Genomic DNA, 19,115 nt, shown 5'->3' with positions numbered 1-19,115 from the left:
CATTCTAGCTTTCAGAGTATCATGTCAGTTTACAGTGATACATCAACTACTGTATTCATAGTAAAGTCCTTGTCCAATAGTTATATAAAGAGAGGACAATCTGATTTACCACTTTTGTTTTCAGATTCTTTAAGCACCTCACCTTAGTTCGTAAATATAATTCTTTCAGATAGTACACTGAGGCAAAAAAAGGTTGTGTTCTAGGAAGTGACAAAGCAAATTACAGAGAAATACCTTGTCAATCTCTTTATTCATAGGTTAAAATGTAATGCCATATAGTTCTTAACAATTACTGACTGAAAAAAATTATCTGCATAAAACAGAAGCAAAAAACAGAAGGAGAGTAATTAAAAAAAGCCATCTTGCTTTAACTTTTGAAACGATTACATACAGAATAATATACATATTTACATTACAAGTATATTATATAAATATAATATATATGTAATCTTGTAACCACAATAAATATCAAGAAGTTCATTTTTAGGCACACAGCATAGAAAAAAATGCAGAATCTGCACAATCCTTAAGATTCTTGGAGTGACTCACTCTTACATTGTTTTCACACTGAAAAAGCAAATATTTTACACAAAATATACAGACAGTTTATGCAGTCCCCAGTGAACAGGGAATCTTTCCTTACCTTCCCATAAGTCTACTCCTTGATTTTCTAATACTATTGTTCTATACAGCTATTACATAAGAAAATAGTTTGCAGGTTTGTTTTTTACTCAGCTAATAGCCTAAGTAATTATCAGTGCTAACAAAATAAGTACAGCATATCTACATAGGGTATATACAAATGTGTGCACAACATGGGTTTGGTGAACTACTTCAGAGCTCACTTTTAATACTGGGGAGTTAACTTGAAAGCAGAAACAAAACAAAACAAACAAACAAAAAAAGGATTTGCAGTGATATTACCTCAGAAATATTACATCATTTGAGTGAGACTTGGGCTTCAGTGATAGAAAGCTTTAGATTTAGAAATTAATTTTAAAAACTAATTCTCAGCTATGCTGGCAGATGTAGGCTGCCGTTGATTTTTCATTTATTCCCTTCAGTGCAAATGAAAACCCACAGAACCAATTCAAAAGGAGTTTTCTCAACCTGTACGGTCAGTCATGGTATCTTAAAGACTGCCACTACAGAGCACCTGAGATCACACCCTAGTAAGTGAAGTTGACCACCTCTCTTAGGAAAGCCATGATCAGCAACAAGAAAAACAGAGAACATTTTTTCTGTAGTTACAAGTCAGACTCTGGCATATCAGGCATATCTGCCATTAGGTATCCAATACCATAGCGTCCATTTGGAGCAGTATCCAGAGTTGGTGATCCAGTCTGTTTTCGATATATGTTTTTCCCAAAATTTGGAGATGGCACTTCACTTGGACTCTTCCCATGAATCAGACTTGTATTATCTCCCTCCAGATTAACAGGCTCCTTTATTATCCGGCCTCTTTTGTAGGATACAGATGCCAAGCTACCAGAGCTGTCATCAATAAGGTTGCAGCGACGCACTATGAAGACTATTGGGACTGGCAGTATGGCCAGTACCATCAGAGATATACAGACAATCATTCCCCATGTTGGATAGCTGTGGAACTCTTCTGTACCCTAAGCAAGCCAAGAGAAAAAGACTATTAATACATCTTTACTTTATAAAGAGCAAATTGCAGTCCTTACCAAGGCCTGCAGTTTTCAAACACATCATCTAGCACTCACACTTGTCATCTAGCACTCACAATGTAGGCACTACTGCAGATCTCAAAGTTGAACAATCATAGAAATAGATGATTGCTATCTTCCTGCCAGTGAGCAGGACCAAAATGCCAACCCAAAGTTTCTGAGATGCTCAGAGCACTGAAGCAGAGACCAAATCAGGATTTTCACATCAGACCTTCAGCTACATTTGTTTGTACTTGTTCCATGATCCTTTAAAACATATTCAGAACATACTCTAGACACAATAAAACATCACAGCAGTGCACAGTAGCATCTGTAACTATATCTGCAAAGTATTTGTTCTGTAGGCTAACAGCTAGCGTAGGCAGGGACTGTCTCAGATCACCTTGCAGGATTGTTCTAATTCGTGTAAGCTTCATGTAAAATATGACGCATTTACTGGGACAATGGCTCTACCTCACAAGCATGCTTCTGTTGCAAGCATGAATCTCTGGGCAACAAACTAGTTTGTCTAATAGCTCAATTAACATTTAATTTTATACAGGGAAAGGAACAGCCCAAGCCTGCGAGGTAGAGGCATACTGAACTCAAGATTTGGACTGTTGGGGTATTCATTTAAGGTGATCACAGGACAGATTCAAATCTGCTTTCCAAATAAGGCACAGCAGATACTACCTGCCTCCAAGTAGGGAAAATTATGACATGGCTAATCTCAATATTTAGTTCCAACTGAAAAAAAAAAAAAGATGGGATATCTGAAATGATTTATTCAGCATTATTACCAACTGCTTTCTGCAATGAAATAAAATTTAAAGAAAGTCAACAAAATCTCTTGTCCTTTAGAACATTTCCAACATATAACAAACTAAAACTCACAAAAAAACACAAAAATTCATGTCAAGCAGTTATATTTTAAAGCAAAAGAAGTACTTTAAAGTTAAAAAGACAGTTAAGCACCATTTCATTATTTATAATGATTTGAATTTGCAATCATAATTTTTTTGTCTTTTTGCATACTTCTGAAATACTTCATATATGATCATTGTGATGGTGATGACATCTGTTACATACATACCATGTCTTCAATCCATGCATTATAGCCAGGAGGACTTAATCCCATTTGGACAATACTAGCTACCAGCAAACATAACAATACTAAAGGTGAAACATATTTCCACATGTAGTAATAATACTGACTTGGAGAAAAACCAAGCATGTCTTTCAGATCCTCCATAAATCTGTGAAGGGAATAAAAGGTTATTGTTACTCTGTACACTTAAATTTCAAGTACTATAGTTGACACAGAGCACCTAATTTGAAGCGACATGCTGACAAAATTTATGTATACAAATGGCTGCACTTCAGCTGACGATGGGCTGACAAATGGATCTTGTATTACCAGTTCTGAACAGATGAACAGAAGGAATTACTCCACAGTGCTGTGAGTTAGTAAACTAGCTTTGACTTCTGAAGAATCAGACAAATTCCAATACAATTGGAAGTAAAATACAGAGCTGTGATGCTCTTCTATTCAATAACAGTTTTGAATCCAAGTTTAATGCCTGATCCAACTTACAATGCTAGACTTCTGAAGAGAAAATGGAAACTGGAGGCATCATGAGGTGCATTAAATGCATAATTTTAGCTCTGGATCTTCCTGGATGAGTAGAGTGAAACTGAAATATCTATAACTTTCCTGTCCAATGAGATCACATTTTCAGACATTCCCTTGAAACACAGGTTCACTGAATTTGTGAATCCAAGTGATACTATGTGTTACCATTTTCTCAAGAATAATTTTTCTTGTAGATGCAATCAGCAAAGCAAAATTGGAAGACCAAGCTACTTTCTATTAGCTTCCATTAACGACGTTGAGTGGTACAGGAAATACATAAAGACAGCTTGCATTTTATGAAAGCCTATACTGCAAAGATTCTTAACAATTGAGCCTTCTCCTCTATTCTGAATAGTGGATACTGCAACTACTTGAGGACTCTGCCAAGTGTGATTACAACTCAGAAAACTGCACATATCCTTTTTATTATTATTATTATTATTTTAATGCAATATGGATATCAACATTATTTGAAGATACTTATTTGAAGATAAGTTAGTGATGGAAAACTCATCACATCTATCACATTCAAAAATCATTCAGAAGAGGATGATCTTGGAAGCTGCACCTCCTGTTCCATATTGTAAAGGCTGCACTCCCCTTCCATGCTGTGAGACCACAGGGCCCCATTCGTACGCAGAGGGAGACTGCATAGAGATCTCCCTTCTCCCAAGAACATCTAGCCATTCCTCCCATGAGAACAGCTTGCTGCAAAAAAGATCTGAGAAATCAGTCTTCCCCACCTCCTCACCTCACAGATTGCACAAGAATCCTTGCTCTCTTTCTGCTTCTGCCCTGACACTTTTACAGAAGCTAACACAAACTTAAGATCCTGTGCCACCTCACATGAAAGGTCTTATGCTGCAATGAGAAGACACGAGTAGTTTAGGTACTCCAGGCAGTAGAGAAAGAGTGAAATTACAGAAGCAGACCAGACCACCTACTATTGTTGATGCAGGCAGAAGTCACGGATATAGCCTATGACTGTTTTTATTTTTACGTGGAGGTATAAGAAAAAGGAGGCACTGACTAATTCTGAGGTAGACCAAACCTAGCCATAGCTACAATTCACCTACTCTTCCTTGGCCATACTGTCAACATGAGCACTAGAAAGCAGTAAGGCTGCTCTGTTGAACATCTGCCAGGCAAGAGATGATACCAGTCCTCCTCTCCTTCTCAGAAGCAGGCCCAATGGGAGCATGTATTGGACCAAATTTAGCATGTAGGCTGCTTGCTGGACAATGCTGGAAAGATATTTAAACTCACCTCTAATTTACAGGATTCTTTTTCACATCTTCCTATATTGTCTAATGAGTTGTTTGCTAAGGTATGTGTCATCACTTTTGAGCACATATAAAAAACAGCACATATTATCAATTTTGCAGGATTAATTTTGAACCTATATGCATGTTGCAGTGTAAAAAAAAAGCTTTATACATAAACTCTGGTTTGCATCAAATAAGCTGCTGAAATAAAACTGCAAAGTTTTAAATCTGCCTACTTGTTCCTCAAAACTGCAAATTATGAGCCGAACAAAACTCCTATTTTTGTATTCCTGATGGAGGAGTACATTGTTCCAGAGCCAGTAGAAAAAGGGAGAATATTTTTATAGCTAATTCTTTTGGAGTGTGCACAAGCCCTGATTCTGTTTTAACTTCCTTGTGGTCCCACTTTCTTTTGAAATTTGTGCATGGAAAATATTCTTATAGCAATAAACATGTTTTGAAAGCAGTTACACATGTGAAGTCACTGTCAAATAAACACTTAAAAATTTTTTGAACCACATAGTTTGGGGTATTCTATCCTTTGTTTACATTGCACTGAAACATATTGTTAAAAAGAAGCTGAATTTACAAATGGTTTGTGCTCTCTATAGATAGCCTTTTCTTTCTGCTCTTTCCAGCTCTTCACCCAATGAAACATAAATCTGTTCTCTTCATTTTCAGTCTTTCATCATCTTCTTCACCCTAGTAATTCTTTCATAAGCTACCAAGCTCCTTTAACTTCACTTATTCCAGTGTTTATATCCCACTAACCTTACACTTTCTACCAAGTATCTTCAGAAGCATTGTCCCCCATCTATGGGTGATGTATTCCATAAATATCTCTGGCTCCATTTCACTATTTTTATTTTCTGTGAATTTTATGCAAAATTTGATATCTGCTGCTTTGCAAGACCAGGGTTCATGATGTTAACTGATAATTACCTAACATTTTATGTCTTCCTGGCTGCAAGGATCCACATATTGCCTTTTTTCTACCCTTTGGCTGTAATCCCTTTGCATGCTTTTTTTTTTTTTTCCTTTTCTTTCCTTTTTCTTTTCCTATTCGATCAGAGACTTTAATATTACATATACACAGATCTTTATCTATGAGTATCCCCCCTTGGAGCTACTACAGCTAATGACAACGTGAGGTTGTTCATTCTGGCAGTTTTTGCAAACAAGAATGCTGGGTTCACGAAGAAAAATATTCTGGAGAAATTTATACATCAGAAGAGATGAGAGGAATACTCCAGAAAAATGATCAGGTGGTCATTAGGCACAAGAAATCTGTCTGTTAACTGTTTACTATATTCTGTCAGAACATCTGAAAATATCAAGCAACTGCCCTCTGATACAGAAACAGAGTATTACCGTATTTTAGCTACTCCTAAACACCAAGTTCATCACTGGTAAATTGGTGATTCTTGGAGTGTCTACCTCACTACACAGTGGAACTCTACTTGATTGGACAATAGCACCTTGATACCAAGGTGACTTGTATCATCTTTTGTTTGCATGTGTAAAAACATCTACATGGTGTTTTGTATGTGTCCAGTTATAGACTTACACACTCGGCCTTGGTAGAAATTCTTTATTAATGAGTATGTAGTCCAGACACTATTTACATAGACCAGAAAAAATGTCTAGAAACAATATGATTAAATTTGCTTATTATAATTTTATTTCATTATAGCAAGGGACTAGTTGATTACTCAGATTGAACATATGAAAAGTCAAAGAAAAAATACCCATTTATGTCACCCTTTGTATATATGAAAGAATCACCAATGTTTAAATTACTTCAACATACTAATATAGCATGCTTTATCTGTGGATGGCATGAGTTATTTTTGATACAAACACCTCTGTTCCTTAAAAGTGTAGCACTTGGTGAACACATTCTGTTGATCTCTGTCAAATGATGTAAATAAATTAGAGAGACATGATGCTCTTTACTCTTCTCTTCAGTTATCACTGATAGAAGGTTACTTAACTTTATTGCCAAATGTGCTGCTTCCATGTAAGTTTTGATCCTGTTCTTTGCTATCATTTCCTCTATTCCCTCTCTCACAACAAATGCAAAGAACAATTAACTGCTACAACATCACAAGCTAAATCTAGATAATAAATGGAAACTTTCTTATTTTACTTTGTTCTTCTCTCAGGCAAAATAGTGCAGATCTGTTCAAAATGTTCCTCCTCATCTGCTGCTTAGACCGTTGTTATTACTTCTTGAAATCCTTCTCTTGGTGTCCTTTTCATATATAGATTCCTCATACTTACCCATCCAGACTCCTTTCTACCTCTAATTTTACCTCTTTTTTACCTTATTCTCCTTTTTGTGGCCCTGTTGTAGTTTGTTCTTTGAGTTTCACTACACTGTCCTGATGCATTATACCTTGATCCTAAGGTTCTAACCTGTTCTTAAAGGAAGACTTGATTCAAGTCCAGATTGACACACTTTGACTCCCTTATCATACCAAGAATAATACTTTTACAGTCGCACAAACCAGCAAGAAACAACTGCAAAGATAAATTCCTGTTTTCATCCTTAATTCCTACTGCTTTCATTTTGTTTTGCTTTCTTCCCTATCTTTGTGTAATAGTCAGTTTGCAAGGCTCTCCTTAGATTGGGATATCTTTCTATTGGCTTGAATTTATGTGTACATACAAAATAATTGGTGCTATAAAATTATAATAACGATAAATATTGTATTGAATACTGTTGATGCAGACAGGGAAATACATTTTCTTCACTTACTTTTCTATTCCATAAATTCGGGTAACTGCAATGTTCTCCAAAATGACCACAATAAGCAGGGGCAGAGTAGCTGAGTAGTCATCAAACATCGTGACAAAATAATTTCCAGAGCGCTGCACAAAGATCAGGCCAATAAAAAATGCTACCAAGCAGCAGATGACTGGAATGAAGGACAGAATTGTAAACTGTAATAATTACAATTTTCCACAGAAAAAGAGGAAATGAAGAGAGAGTTTGATATAGCAAAGTTGTACTTTAACACCTTATTTCATATAATGAAAGTTATCACTTTCCTTATTTTTGGTGGCAATTTTGAGAATATTAGGAATCTTACCTCTCCCTTATGAAACAGAAATGTCATGAAACCAGAAGTAATTACTGGAATTGCCATATTACAGCAGCCCCCATTAAGCAGCACAGGTTAATCAAAGGACTATATCTCAATAAATATTTCACTTAGTGTGACTGCAAGGCTAAAATAAAGAAAACTGTTGAGCGTCATATTATTTGGTCACTAGATCACCTACATAATCAATCTCAATATAACTTTTTTTGCTACTAAATCCATCAAGAATAGGTTTGAATGCTGAAGCAGCTATAAAATAAGTCAAATTTCAATAAATTGTGAAATCAGCTGTAGGCCGAGCAAAACTGATTCTCCCACTTAAGTGCCCTTTTTTTCTCTTCCACTGAGAACTAAGGTTAAGGATGCACCTACACAGTCTAAAATTAAGTGAGAGAAATCCGAGCAAAAGTATGAAATACCCTTATACAGAATATAGTCATTGTACAAATTCCAGCTATTTGTAATTGATTAAAATAATGAAAGGAAGACAGTGACACTTTTTAAAATATTGTGGTATAAGATGATCACTCTTTTCAACACAGATAAAATCTCCCCAATGTCAGTTTCATTAATTACACTGTTTTATTACTAACCCTGAGAAAAGAATTTTAGAAGAATTGCATATAAGCAAATTTAGAAATCCTTGTTATTTTTATGTTCTTCCATCACGTCTTACCACCCACCCAAAAAACATGCACCTTCAGTTGTAAACTACACTCTGGTAGGTACACTCTTCAGCACGTATACATGCAGACTCCAATTTGGAATACTTGAGCACAAAATTAACTTTAAGCGTATGAGTTGGTTTCCCTGAAAACTGAAGTGGAACTATAGTGAAAAAAGTTGCAAATGTAATGCAGTACTTCTATAAAATGACAATTTGTGGTTTTTAAACACAAACTCTAGTGCAAGCATAATCCTTATTAAGTCCCACTGATATTATATGAAGCTTAACCCAGGCATTCCAGTATATAAGTTAATTATAAAAACATTATGTTATGTTTTAATACTTTGAGTACAACTGACTGAAGTAGTAAAAATCATGCATATATAACACAAAAATATTAGCAGAGAAAAGCAGTTCTTGTATATTTCTTCATATCTTCTTTATATCTTTATATTTTTATTTATATCTTCATTTTATCTTTATATCTTTATATATTATCTTCTTAATATATATATTTTTTGTCAAATTCCATAACAAGGAATTACTATAAAATATTCCATTATTCCAGAGTAATAACCATATAACGTAGTATTTGCATATATACTTAGGGCAAATAGCTAATTTCTAAATGCCACATTGGTTATTCAGTATGAATTTAAAAACATATTTAAAAAAAAAAAAGTGCTCAATAGGTTCAGACTCAAGAAAAATCAGCTGGTTAATCTTTATGAATAATTTTATTCTTAGATCAAACAAAGCAAAAAATAAAAAATAAATTAAAAAAAAAAAATCCATGTGTTCAGTTAATTACCTATTACCTAAGTACTCAGCAGTCAGAAAAGAGCAGGGTTCTGCTGTACCAGAGGTTAACTCTTAGAAAACATACTATTTCTTCCATAGAGCTAGAAAATATTAAAGCAGTTTATAATTTTCTATCCCTCTTGTCCTAGCTATTGATAGAAAATCCAAATCTGCCATAATACACCAAGTGTCTCGCAGCTGTCCTGAAAATTTTCAGAAACCTAACTTTCATATTTTATGCTGATTTCATATTTCAAAAAGAAATTGCTACAAGACAATCCGAGGTACACGAACAAGCTATACCTCACATGACTTCAGGCATTAGAAAACGGAAAATAAAAAAATCCTTGTTCAAGACCCTTTACATATTCAACAGCAAAAAAAAAAAAAAAAAAAGTGGCTCTGGAGGGCAACTGAAGTAACTGCACTTATTTTTAATATAATAAATATTTCATCATATTTTCAGATTCCATTTAGCTTTATTGAAATAATTTGTCATGATTTTCAATGTATTTTCAATCATTCCTTTGGCTTTGTTTCCCTGATCTGTGACACAGGCTAGAATGGAAAGTATTCTGGAAGAGCTCAGAACAGCTTAATGTAAAGAAAATTCTAACAGAAATTCTATATTAAATTGAAGTTCTAGAGTACTCCCGCTCTTGTAGCATTCAGAAAAAGGATTTACTTGCAGATATTAACATGCATGTGCATGGATGTACAGTCTGCATGGATGTACAGTGATTTCCTTGTCTGTTAAATGTAAGTACTAAAAACTTTCATGTCAAAATAAACAAACGAACAAAACTTCATACTCTCCAAAACAATTTTAAGCTTACTGCTCTGTTGAGAAAAGAAATGCTGTGAAACTCACCAGTAAGAATTTCTTTCCTAACTTTGAAGGTATCAACAATGGGTGTGATGATGCCTTCAATGGTTCCAAACATACTTCCTAGTCCCAAATTCACCAACATGAGAAAGAACATGACTGACCAGAAGGGAGCAGCAGGAAAGTGGGTCATTGCTTCTGTAAAGGCAATAAAAGCTAAACCAGTTCCTTGAACAGCCTGTCAGTGAGAATAAATAAATAAATAAATAAATAAATAAATAACACATTATAATTCAGACAGTGTATTTTTAATTTTTTTTTTAGAGTGACAGTTTGACTTCATGTTTGTCAATTGATTAAATCTTGAAGGGAGAGTTACCTGCTATCTAACATATGATTCTTCCATCCATGCAAATTTAATTAGTACTATTTACTGACATACTGGATTTGGCTGACAATCTGTACGTTGATCGATATTAACAACATATTTTTTTGCTCTTTCACTGATAATTTTGCACAGAGCTATTATACTGGATGGCTACAAAATACACTCTAGTCTCTCCTGTTAGTATAGAAAGGATTTCATTTCTATACTTATTTGCTTCAGATTAAAAAGGTAGAAGTAGTACTGAACTTTTTAATGTCTAAGTTGCCAATCTGATATTTTAGCTTCAGATGTTGATGCAACTGCACAGAGGTCAGTGTTTAAAACTGGAACTCCCTCTGAAGTGAAGGTCAAAAAGGTCAAAAACTTTCTTTTCCAAATCTGGTTTATAATAAAGATTTCAAATATGATAATGTTAATTAAAAATATGTAATAAAGAATAACTTTTCCTTTCCAATAAAATCATATTTATATTTAGCAATGATATCTTGACATTGAAAGATACCATAGTTTGAGATGTTGAATAAATGTCTCTATTTAGACTTTGGAAAAATGCCTGTGGTGAAACAGATCTTTAAAACTGTATTGCCTCTTGAGGAGCAATGTTATGATCAAAATACACTAGAAAGCAGACCGTATTAAGACATCAGACACAGAATTGCTCACCTCAGCTCGAGTGAGACCCTGCACAGAATCATGTTTTCATATCAATCTCTATAGGTACACAGTATCAATATTCTGTGTGGGTATACCCCACAGTTTATTTTGGACTTGCAAATATTCCTCTATTCATAATCTTTGTAATTAATATGTACTTATCACTCTCACCTTGTCAAGTTCATCCTCAATTTGACAAGATTTCAGACCAAGTGAATCAAATTCTTCTTCCTTAACTTTCTGAATAATGTCATAAACTAAATTGTAATCTTCTGCTGTAATGCTTGAGAAATTGATATGATGTGGGATCATATCCTGGCTCAGATTGCCTGTTTTCAAAAGTTTTAAAATCTTCTCTGAATTTCTGTGAAACACAACAAAATAAAGAAATCAAACGTGATGATCTGTGTGCATTCATAAATGAAATTTGCCATTAAAGTAGTAATTAAAAATGGATATTCATACTGGATAACACATTTTTCATTTATGATATTGGCTTTGAAGCCCAGAACTGCAAACACCACCAAGGTTGCCAGCACAGAAGTGAAAAAATTGATGAAGGACACCAGTACAGCATCAAAATGGCAGTTGTTGTCTCTCTTGTTGTAGCTTGAAAAGGCAATGACTCCACCAAATCCGAGCCCTAAGGCAAAGAACACCTGAGTAGCAGCTTCTCTCCAGACCTTGGGCTCCAGCATTATTTCAAGCTGTTTGAAATTAGATACAATAGATGTCAGCTATAAAATGCATTTCTATTACATGAAAAGAACACAAAAACATGAAGAAAACCTACATCCTAAAATGCTAATATTCCACTACAAATACATTTTCATTGTGATAAAGCTGAATGTGACACCTAAAATTGGGTGCACTTATGGGCCAAAATTTGCATTGATTTTATGCAATATAATCCTTAAAAAGAAACATGCTATACAGTATGTTCCAAAAAATGAGATACTAATGGATCTATACAATAATTTAACTTGCAGCTAGTTACACCATGAAATCAGAGAACATCTGTTTGGGTTTGGTTTTGGTACTCTCTTTTATTACAGTACCTGTACTGATGAACATTTGAATTAAGATTTATTTGGGGATGGCCAACCCTTTTATAAATGTAATACGTATGTTGAAAGTTGTTTTGGTTGTTGCTACCTTTTTGTTTTGTTTTGTTTTAAAAAGGTTACTATGACATACATACACATGTTTATATGGAATTCTACTACAATTCATGCAAATATGTAAAGAAAAACGCAACATGTAAAATAAATGTTGGCCACCAGAACCTGTACAGTGCAGAAATCAAATCTCCCTTAAGCTAGATGCTTTGAACTTATCAAGTAAAATGAGTGATATATTTGAGGGACAACTAAGACTTTTATCTAAGAGCTTAAATGTTAACTCTATAAAATTGCTCTTCAGATGACCAGACTTCGAGAAATATCTTTGTTTAAAGTTATGAGTCATCATCTATCTAAGATCTTTCTCAAGTCTGCACTGGAAAAAAGAAGTGCATGCAAGACTTCAACATTAGACTGTCGGAAGTTGATCCAGGGCCTCCATTCATCTAACAGTAAAAGACCTTACTTCTGCAAATATGACTTTTTTTCATTTTTTTTTTTTTCTGAAACCCAAACCTTATTGAAGACGGTAAATCTAAAAAGCATGAAGATGCTAGCATCAGAAGACTGTCTCACTCTAAGAATAAAAAAAGCCTGCTGCTGTATAGATAATAGATATCTTCTTTAACCTTTTACATACATAGCTAAAATACATTTGAAATAAAGAGTTTTATTACACTAAACTTTTTCCCAACATATTTATTTTTTTTTATAATTATGTTGTACGTGTCTGTTACACCTACTTTAACCTGCCTGTTAACCTGCCTGTATCAAACAGTCATGTTAGAGTTTTGCCACTAGAGGGAGCTATAGGAATAGTTTTAATTTCACGAAATTGTAAATGGTTTTTAAACACTTTTCACTTTCTTCAATATCTTGTTTAGTATCATCAAAGGCATTACGCTCTCAGATAAACATTGCCTAGTGTTTCAAAGCAAAATTGTAACTGATTTGTTATTGTAAGATATTAACTATGAAATTTTGGGAGCTCTGTATTTAAGCTATACACAGCCCTATATTTTAATTGCATTAATTCACTGGTCTTTTCATGCACCTTTCTTTATTTGATTTTTTTTTTTTCATTAAGGCTATTATTTTGAATTTCTGCTTTGGTCAACAGCCATGCCAAAGAGAGAAATTTGCTCCTTCTTCATTAGCCCTGTGCTCTCACACCTGCACCAGTGTGCCAGTCCTCTGCTGTGCTGACACAACTATTTTGTGGAAATGTGTTGTGATCTATTTGCTGAACTAATAGAGGCTAAATCAAAGACCCTCTCCTATCTATCAACCTGGATTATTTTCAACCCAGATCACTTTACCCGTCCGTTTTAGTCTACCTGCCCAAATCAGCTGTTAGCACAATGGAGCAAATGGAAATGACAACAGTCTAAATTCTTTCAGGTAGTTTCCAGTGAACCTAAGGTCCAAACTATTGTTCAAGTACAGAAATATTCAGGGATTATAATGAAAATACTTTTAAGGTTTATATCTACACATACTCTATGTGACTTACAGACTTCCTAACCTCAAATTTAAACCACAACTTTTTGAGAAATATAATTGAAAACCAAGGGTGGCAAGGGGGATTTCTTTCAAGATTGTTTATCTGAACATTTGAAACAATTTAACAATTTTATGATTAAACTATCAAGTAACTACAAAGTGAGCATCAACTGCAACTTATTTTAGGACTAACTCATGGAAGACGAAATAGTTGAAGGATGCGGGGTTGATATTAAAGAGGAGTTTCAGTATTGATTCCCTCTCAGTATCTAGTGGTATCTAGTGGTTCTAGTTAAAGAAAGTATTAATACTGTCATTGATAAACCATATTATAACATCAAAAAGGTCTGCATTCCATCTCTGCTATAGAATTCATCTTTGTCCATAAGCACTACATTTCTCTGTTCCTCAAATTTCCCCAAATTTGACTGAGCAGTCTACAAATTCCTGCAGAACCAGAACTCTGTAAAGCAATGATAAGCAAGTGAAGTTTATTTCTAAATAAATGAGCAACCTTTTCAAAAAGTTCAAATTAAATATGTAAATCCATGACAGCATTCAAGGTGATGCATTTCACTGTGACATCCCAGAAAAAAGCATTCAGAGAACACTCTGAGGAGACCCCACTGCACCTTTTCATTACTTAAAGGGGGCTCATAAAAAAGATGGAGAGCAACTTTTTGTTTGGGCTGATAATGAGGGGGACCACAAGGGGAAGTGGTTTTAAAATAAAAGAGGGGAGATTTAGATTAGATATTAGGAGGAAACTCTTCCCTCAGAGGGTTGTGAGGCACTGGAACAGGTTGCCCGGAAAAGCTGTGGATGCCCCATCCCTGGATGTGTTCAAGACCAGGTTGGATGAGGCACTGGGCAAACTGAACTGGGTGGCATACCTGTCCATGGCTAGGGGTTGGAACTAGATGATCTTTGAGGTCCCTTCCAACCCAAGCAGTTCTATGACTCTATGATTCTTTGATTCTGTGATTCACTTCTCTTTTAAGCATTTGGCCAACTTATGGAGCTTTCTAAACATCTTAATTCCTATAAATAGCACTTTTGGTTGCTTAGATTTGTAAAGGCAGCCAACTCTGGGAAGGTAACTCCACACACACACCCTTGGAACATTTTTGAGTCTTTGGATGTTATGGCTTGATACTGTGTTGCTGAGGTCAACAGCAATTACGCCAGACACAAAAATGGTCAATCTTCTATGAAGGCAATAAGCTTATCTGAGAGCAGTCATAAATGGTCAAACTGGCACTGAAAGTTTAAACACACTTCAAACAGAAATTAAGAACATACCTTAGGTGTGAACATGTGACGAATTCCATCTAATGACCCATTAAGGAGCAATCCTCTGATCAGAAAGCACAGAAGTACCACATAAGGAAAAAGGGAACTAAAGTACATTATCTGAAAAACATTAAGAAGAAATTTAAAATGACACCCATGAACTTTATTTTCAACAGTTTCATTCTCTATCCTGTATCTTTTGGATATATGTCTGAACTGAAAACTGTATATTCTCAGAAATATATAAAACATGTTCCATTCACCTCATCTCTTCAGAAGAGAGCAAGATTACATGACTGTACTAGAAAAGGAAGGAAGAAAGGAAGGAAGGAAGAGAGAAAGAGAGAAAGAGAGAGAGAGAGAGAGAGAGAAAGAGAGAGAAACAGAGAGAGAGAGAGAAAGAAAGAAAGAAAGAAAGAAAGAAAGAGAGAAAGAGAGAAAGAGAGAAAGAGAGAAAGAGAGAAAGAGAGAGAGAGAGAGAGAGAGAAAGAGAGAAAGAGAGAAAGAGAGAAAGAGAGAGAAACAGAGAGAGAGAGAAAAGAAAGAGAGAGAAAGAAAGAAAGAAAGAAAGAAAGAAAGAAAGAAAGAAAGAAAGAGAGAAAGAGAGAAAGAGAGAAAGAGAGAAAGAGAGAGAGAAAGAGAGAAAGAGAGAAAGAGAGAAAGAGAGAAAGAGAGAAAGAGAGAAAGAGAGAAAGAGAGAAAGAGAGAAAGAGAGAAAGAGAGAAAGAGAGAAAGAGAGAAAGAAAGAAAGAAAGAAAAAGAAAAAGAAAGAAAGAAAAAAGAAAAAGAGAAAGAAAGAAAGAAAGAAAGAAAGAAAGAAAGAAAGAAAGAAAGAAAGAAAGAAAGAAAAAAAGAAAGAAAGAAGAAAAAGAAAGAAAGAAAGAAAGAAAAAGAAAGAAAGAAAATAAAAAGAAAGAAAGAAAAAGAAAGAAAGAAAGAAAGAAAGAAAGAAAGAAAGAAAGAAAGAAAGAAAGAAAGAAAGAAAGAGAAAGAAAGAAAGAAAAAGAAAGAAAAGAAAGAAAGAAATATGGGTATATTCTCTAATGTACAGAAACGAATCAAGATCTCATAGGTTTGAAACATAAAAACAAGAAAGCAATATTGCTTTGACTAACAGACAAACAAAGAGAGGAAACAAAAAATCAATAATCAGATATGATTTTTCATTCTACATCATTGAAAAGCACATTTATCCCATGGTTTAAAGTTTATGTAAAATGATTCTCTTGCTAAAGTTGCAAGTTGTTTCTTTAACTGAAATATACTAAAAAGGCCACAGAAAGTTCCACCTCAGCTCAAAAACTCCTAATAGCAAAGAATTTTGTAGGTGTCAGGAATTAACAACAGATTAGTCTTCATCTGAAAATCCCACTGAGATCAACAGAGCTAGCAAATCATTCACTAGCCAACCTATCTGTCAGTATGAACAGGAAAGAAGACAAAGTCATGTACTCAGATCCAAAGGGATGGTTAGCCATTAGTCAAAAGAAACAATCCAGAATTCTGAAAAGAAGCTGTGATAATGACAGAAGGATGAATGCCAATGACATTAACAATAAAAAGCAAATGACAGGGAATTTTGACGGCCTGGGTGCACTGCAATCACAGTGAGAGTATAGATATACATGGAAACTTAATTCCTTAGATATTCAGAAGCATGCAAGCTCATGCTGCATTAACAGTTCAACAATGCTGAGGTGCAGTTAATTGCAACAGTTATGTTGATGAGAACAAAAATGATTCTTCTTCACATCTCAATTCCCACTAAATTACTATAGTTCCCATGAGAATTACTACAATTTTAATGCCTAACTACTAAGATAGTAGAGATTATACAAATACTGGGGTGACTCACAGTTTCCATCTTACTCCTACACATTTCATGAAAGAGCAGACAGAGGGTGCGGTGAACAAAAACTTAGCGAAGTAGATCTTCAGTGTTTCAAAGGAAATCACTGTCATTTAGGTAAACAGCATACTCACTTTCCCAGAAGACTGAATGCCTTTGATCATGGCTAGGCATACCATGACCCAGGCAGCCAGCAAGCAGATAGTCATCTTCCAGTTTAAACCCCCACTCTCTGAAAGCGAGCTGGAAATATTCAGTGCTTCTCTGTACCAGTAATAAGTTGTTGCAGAACTTTTTTCACACTCTGGCTCCACAACTGTCAAGAGACGTTAGCAAGTAAAGAATGGGTTCAGGACAGAACTATTTTACCAACACTTTTTAGCGAGGTTATATTAATTCCCAATACTTGCAATTGTCCTATCATCATTTACTTAGAAACTGAATTCACAGAGTCCTAGGATGTTCTCTAAAAGAAAAAGAAACTGCTATTGGTTGAAAGCCCTGGATATAGCTTTTTCAAACACTTTAACATATTCCTCTGCATGTGGTCAATCCAAGTCCTAGGCAGAATTTATCTATGAATTAAGTACTAAATAATATGGAGAGCTGGATAAACACATTTCATTTTTTACACATAAGAATAGATTTTCGATATACAAAACTGTGACTTACATACTATGAAAACTCTCTGAATATGAAAGCTGGATTATCTTAATTTTGAAAAAAAAAAACATTAAAAACTTTCTCAATTGTGTCTGCTTTGATATGACACTCAAATCAATTGGAACATAATTACAAATGCAAAATCAATAAAATAATGATATCAAAGTGATGAAAGAAGAAGAAAATGGCTCCTACACAGCTACGTGCAAATGAAAGTTGCTTTCTGTTCCAAAGTGATTTTTTTCATTATACTAAAATTCTGCCTTATTCATGTTAACAGCTTAAGAAATTTTGTGCATCTAGACATGTAGAACACAGAAATAGAATGAAATCTTCAAAGAAAATATATATATATATTTAATAATTTATCTTTATTTGACAACCAATCATATCTCTAAGCTAGGTCCTATGCCAAGGTAATTAATGAAAAGAAAGGAAAAATACAGCAATTTTAAGAAACTTAACACAGGTGCCAGATCTTCTCTGAAATAAAATGTCAAAAGTGATAGGATGTTATCAAATGTAGTGCTTTTCTGTGTTTTAGCTTAGTTTAAATGATCTCTGTTGAAGTTCAATTGAGACTTTATGTCTTATGATTTGGGCAGGATAAGAGCATGTAATCAGACAAAAACTGTGGCTTCATTAATGGACAATAGCTTGTGGAATACAGTCGATTTAACTGAGTAAAAACATTCACAAATGTTTGTTTCAAATAACTGAATTTGTTTCAAATGACTATTTGGTTCAAATAACTGAAGGAAACAACTCTCGGAAAGACTCTTTAAATAAAAACACTGTACAGCTTTCCAAATGTCCCTGGTTAGGCTCTTCATTAAAAGGGAAAAACACAAAAGTTATTAATAAAAATTTAATCTCCAATATAAAAAGAAATGAAAATAATAATAATAATATTTCAAGAGCAAGACAAATGCAAAGTGTGCAAATATTATGAGATAACCAAAACTAAGGCACGTGGAACTTTTAGTGCTGTTGCATAATACGTCTTATTATTGCAACAAACCACTGATTCTATTGCTACCAGTTTACAAAGCAAACTGGGCTTTTATTACATGCATTTCACTGACGTTTACAATTTTCTATTTTCTGCATTTTTTATTTTTTTTTGTAATGCAGCGCCTCCTGCTTTCTCACAATGAAATATACTAAACTAAATGAAATGGAGATGCATACTAAATGAAATGGAGAAACACCCCTCTTGCACCTTTGTTTTTCATCAAGTAATCCTGAAAAACAGTATCAAAATCAGAAAAAAAAAAATTGAAAAACCATATTTTTCTTCCTGCAACACACTAAGTAACACATAATTTTATTACTCTTTAAAATCTTGTTGACAGTGATGTTCCTTTCCAAATACAGTATATATCCTAGATGAGTTTGTTTTAAATTTTTCCATATATCATAATGTGAAATCTTATTAAAATTCAATATCAGTTTTTTATACAAAAATTTCTCTTTAGTTCTCTTCAGTTATGTTAATAACAACCAGCTATGTGTGTATACATATATATATATATTTAAAAAGAGAGATAGTTCTGAAAGCAGACTTTTAATTCATATTTTTTTCTCCAGTAAGCCTTTGTGGAAATCCAGTGAAATTCAGCAGAAAAACTTGCTTTTACTTAATGAGTAGAATTGTATTTGGATGATTTTTAAA

General features: G+C 34.2%; 1 protein-coding gene across 6 annotated transcripts in view; it reads right to left on the bottom strand.

Moving 5' to 3' along the window:
* Positions 1-231: 231 nt before the first annotated feature.
* Positions 232-19,115, bottom strand: part of SLC6A15 (solute carrier family 6 member 15) — a 39,057-nt gene continuing 20,173 nt past the window's right edge. For all 6 annotated transcript variants that reach the window (XM_083815668.1, XM_083815671.1, XM_083815669.1 and 3 more), the window contains 8 exons: positions 16,912-17,093; positions 14,938-15,048; positions 11,477-11,718; positions 11,183-11,375; positions 10,015-10,207; positions 7,330-7,489; positions 2,764-2,926; positions 232-1,619 (listed from right to left, as the gene is read on the bottom strand). In XM_083815668.1, the coding sequence (XP_083671794.1) occupies positions 1,248-1,619; positions 2,764-2,926; positions 7,330-7,489; positions 10,015-10,207; positions 11,183-11,375; positions 11,477-11,718; positions 14,938-15,048; positions 16,912-17,093 (1,616 nt within the window). In that variant the 3' untranslated portion in view covers positions 232-1,247. The remainder of the gene's footprint in view (positions 1,620-2,763; positions 2,927-7,329; positions 7,490-10,014; positions 10,208-11,182; positions 11,376-11,476; positions 11,719-14,937; positions 15,049-16,911; positions 17,094-19,115) is intronic.

Source organism: Anser anser (genome assembly GCF_964211835.1).
Source record: "Anser anser genome assembly, chromosome: 1".
NCBI lineage: Eukaryota > Metazoa > Chordata > Aves > Anseriformes > Anatidae > Anser > Anser anser.
This window is presented reverse-complemented; position numbering and strand designations above follow the sequence as displayed.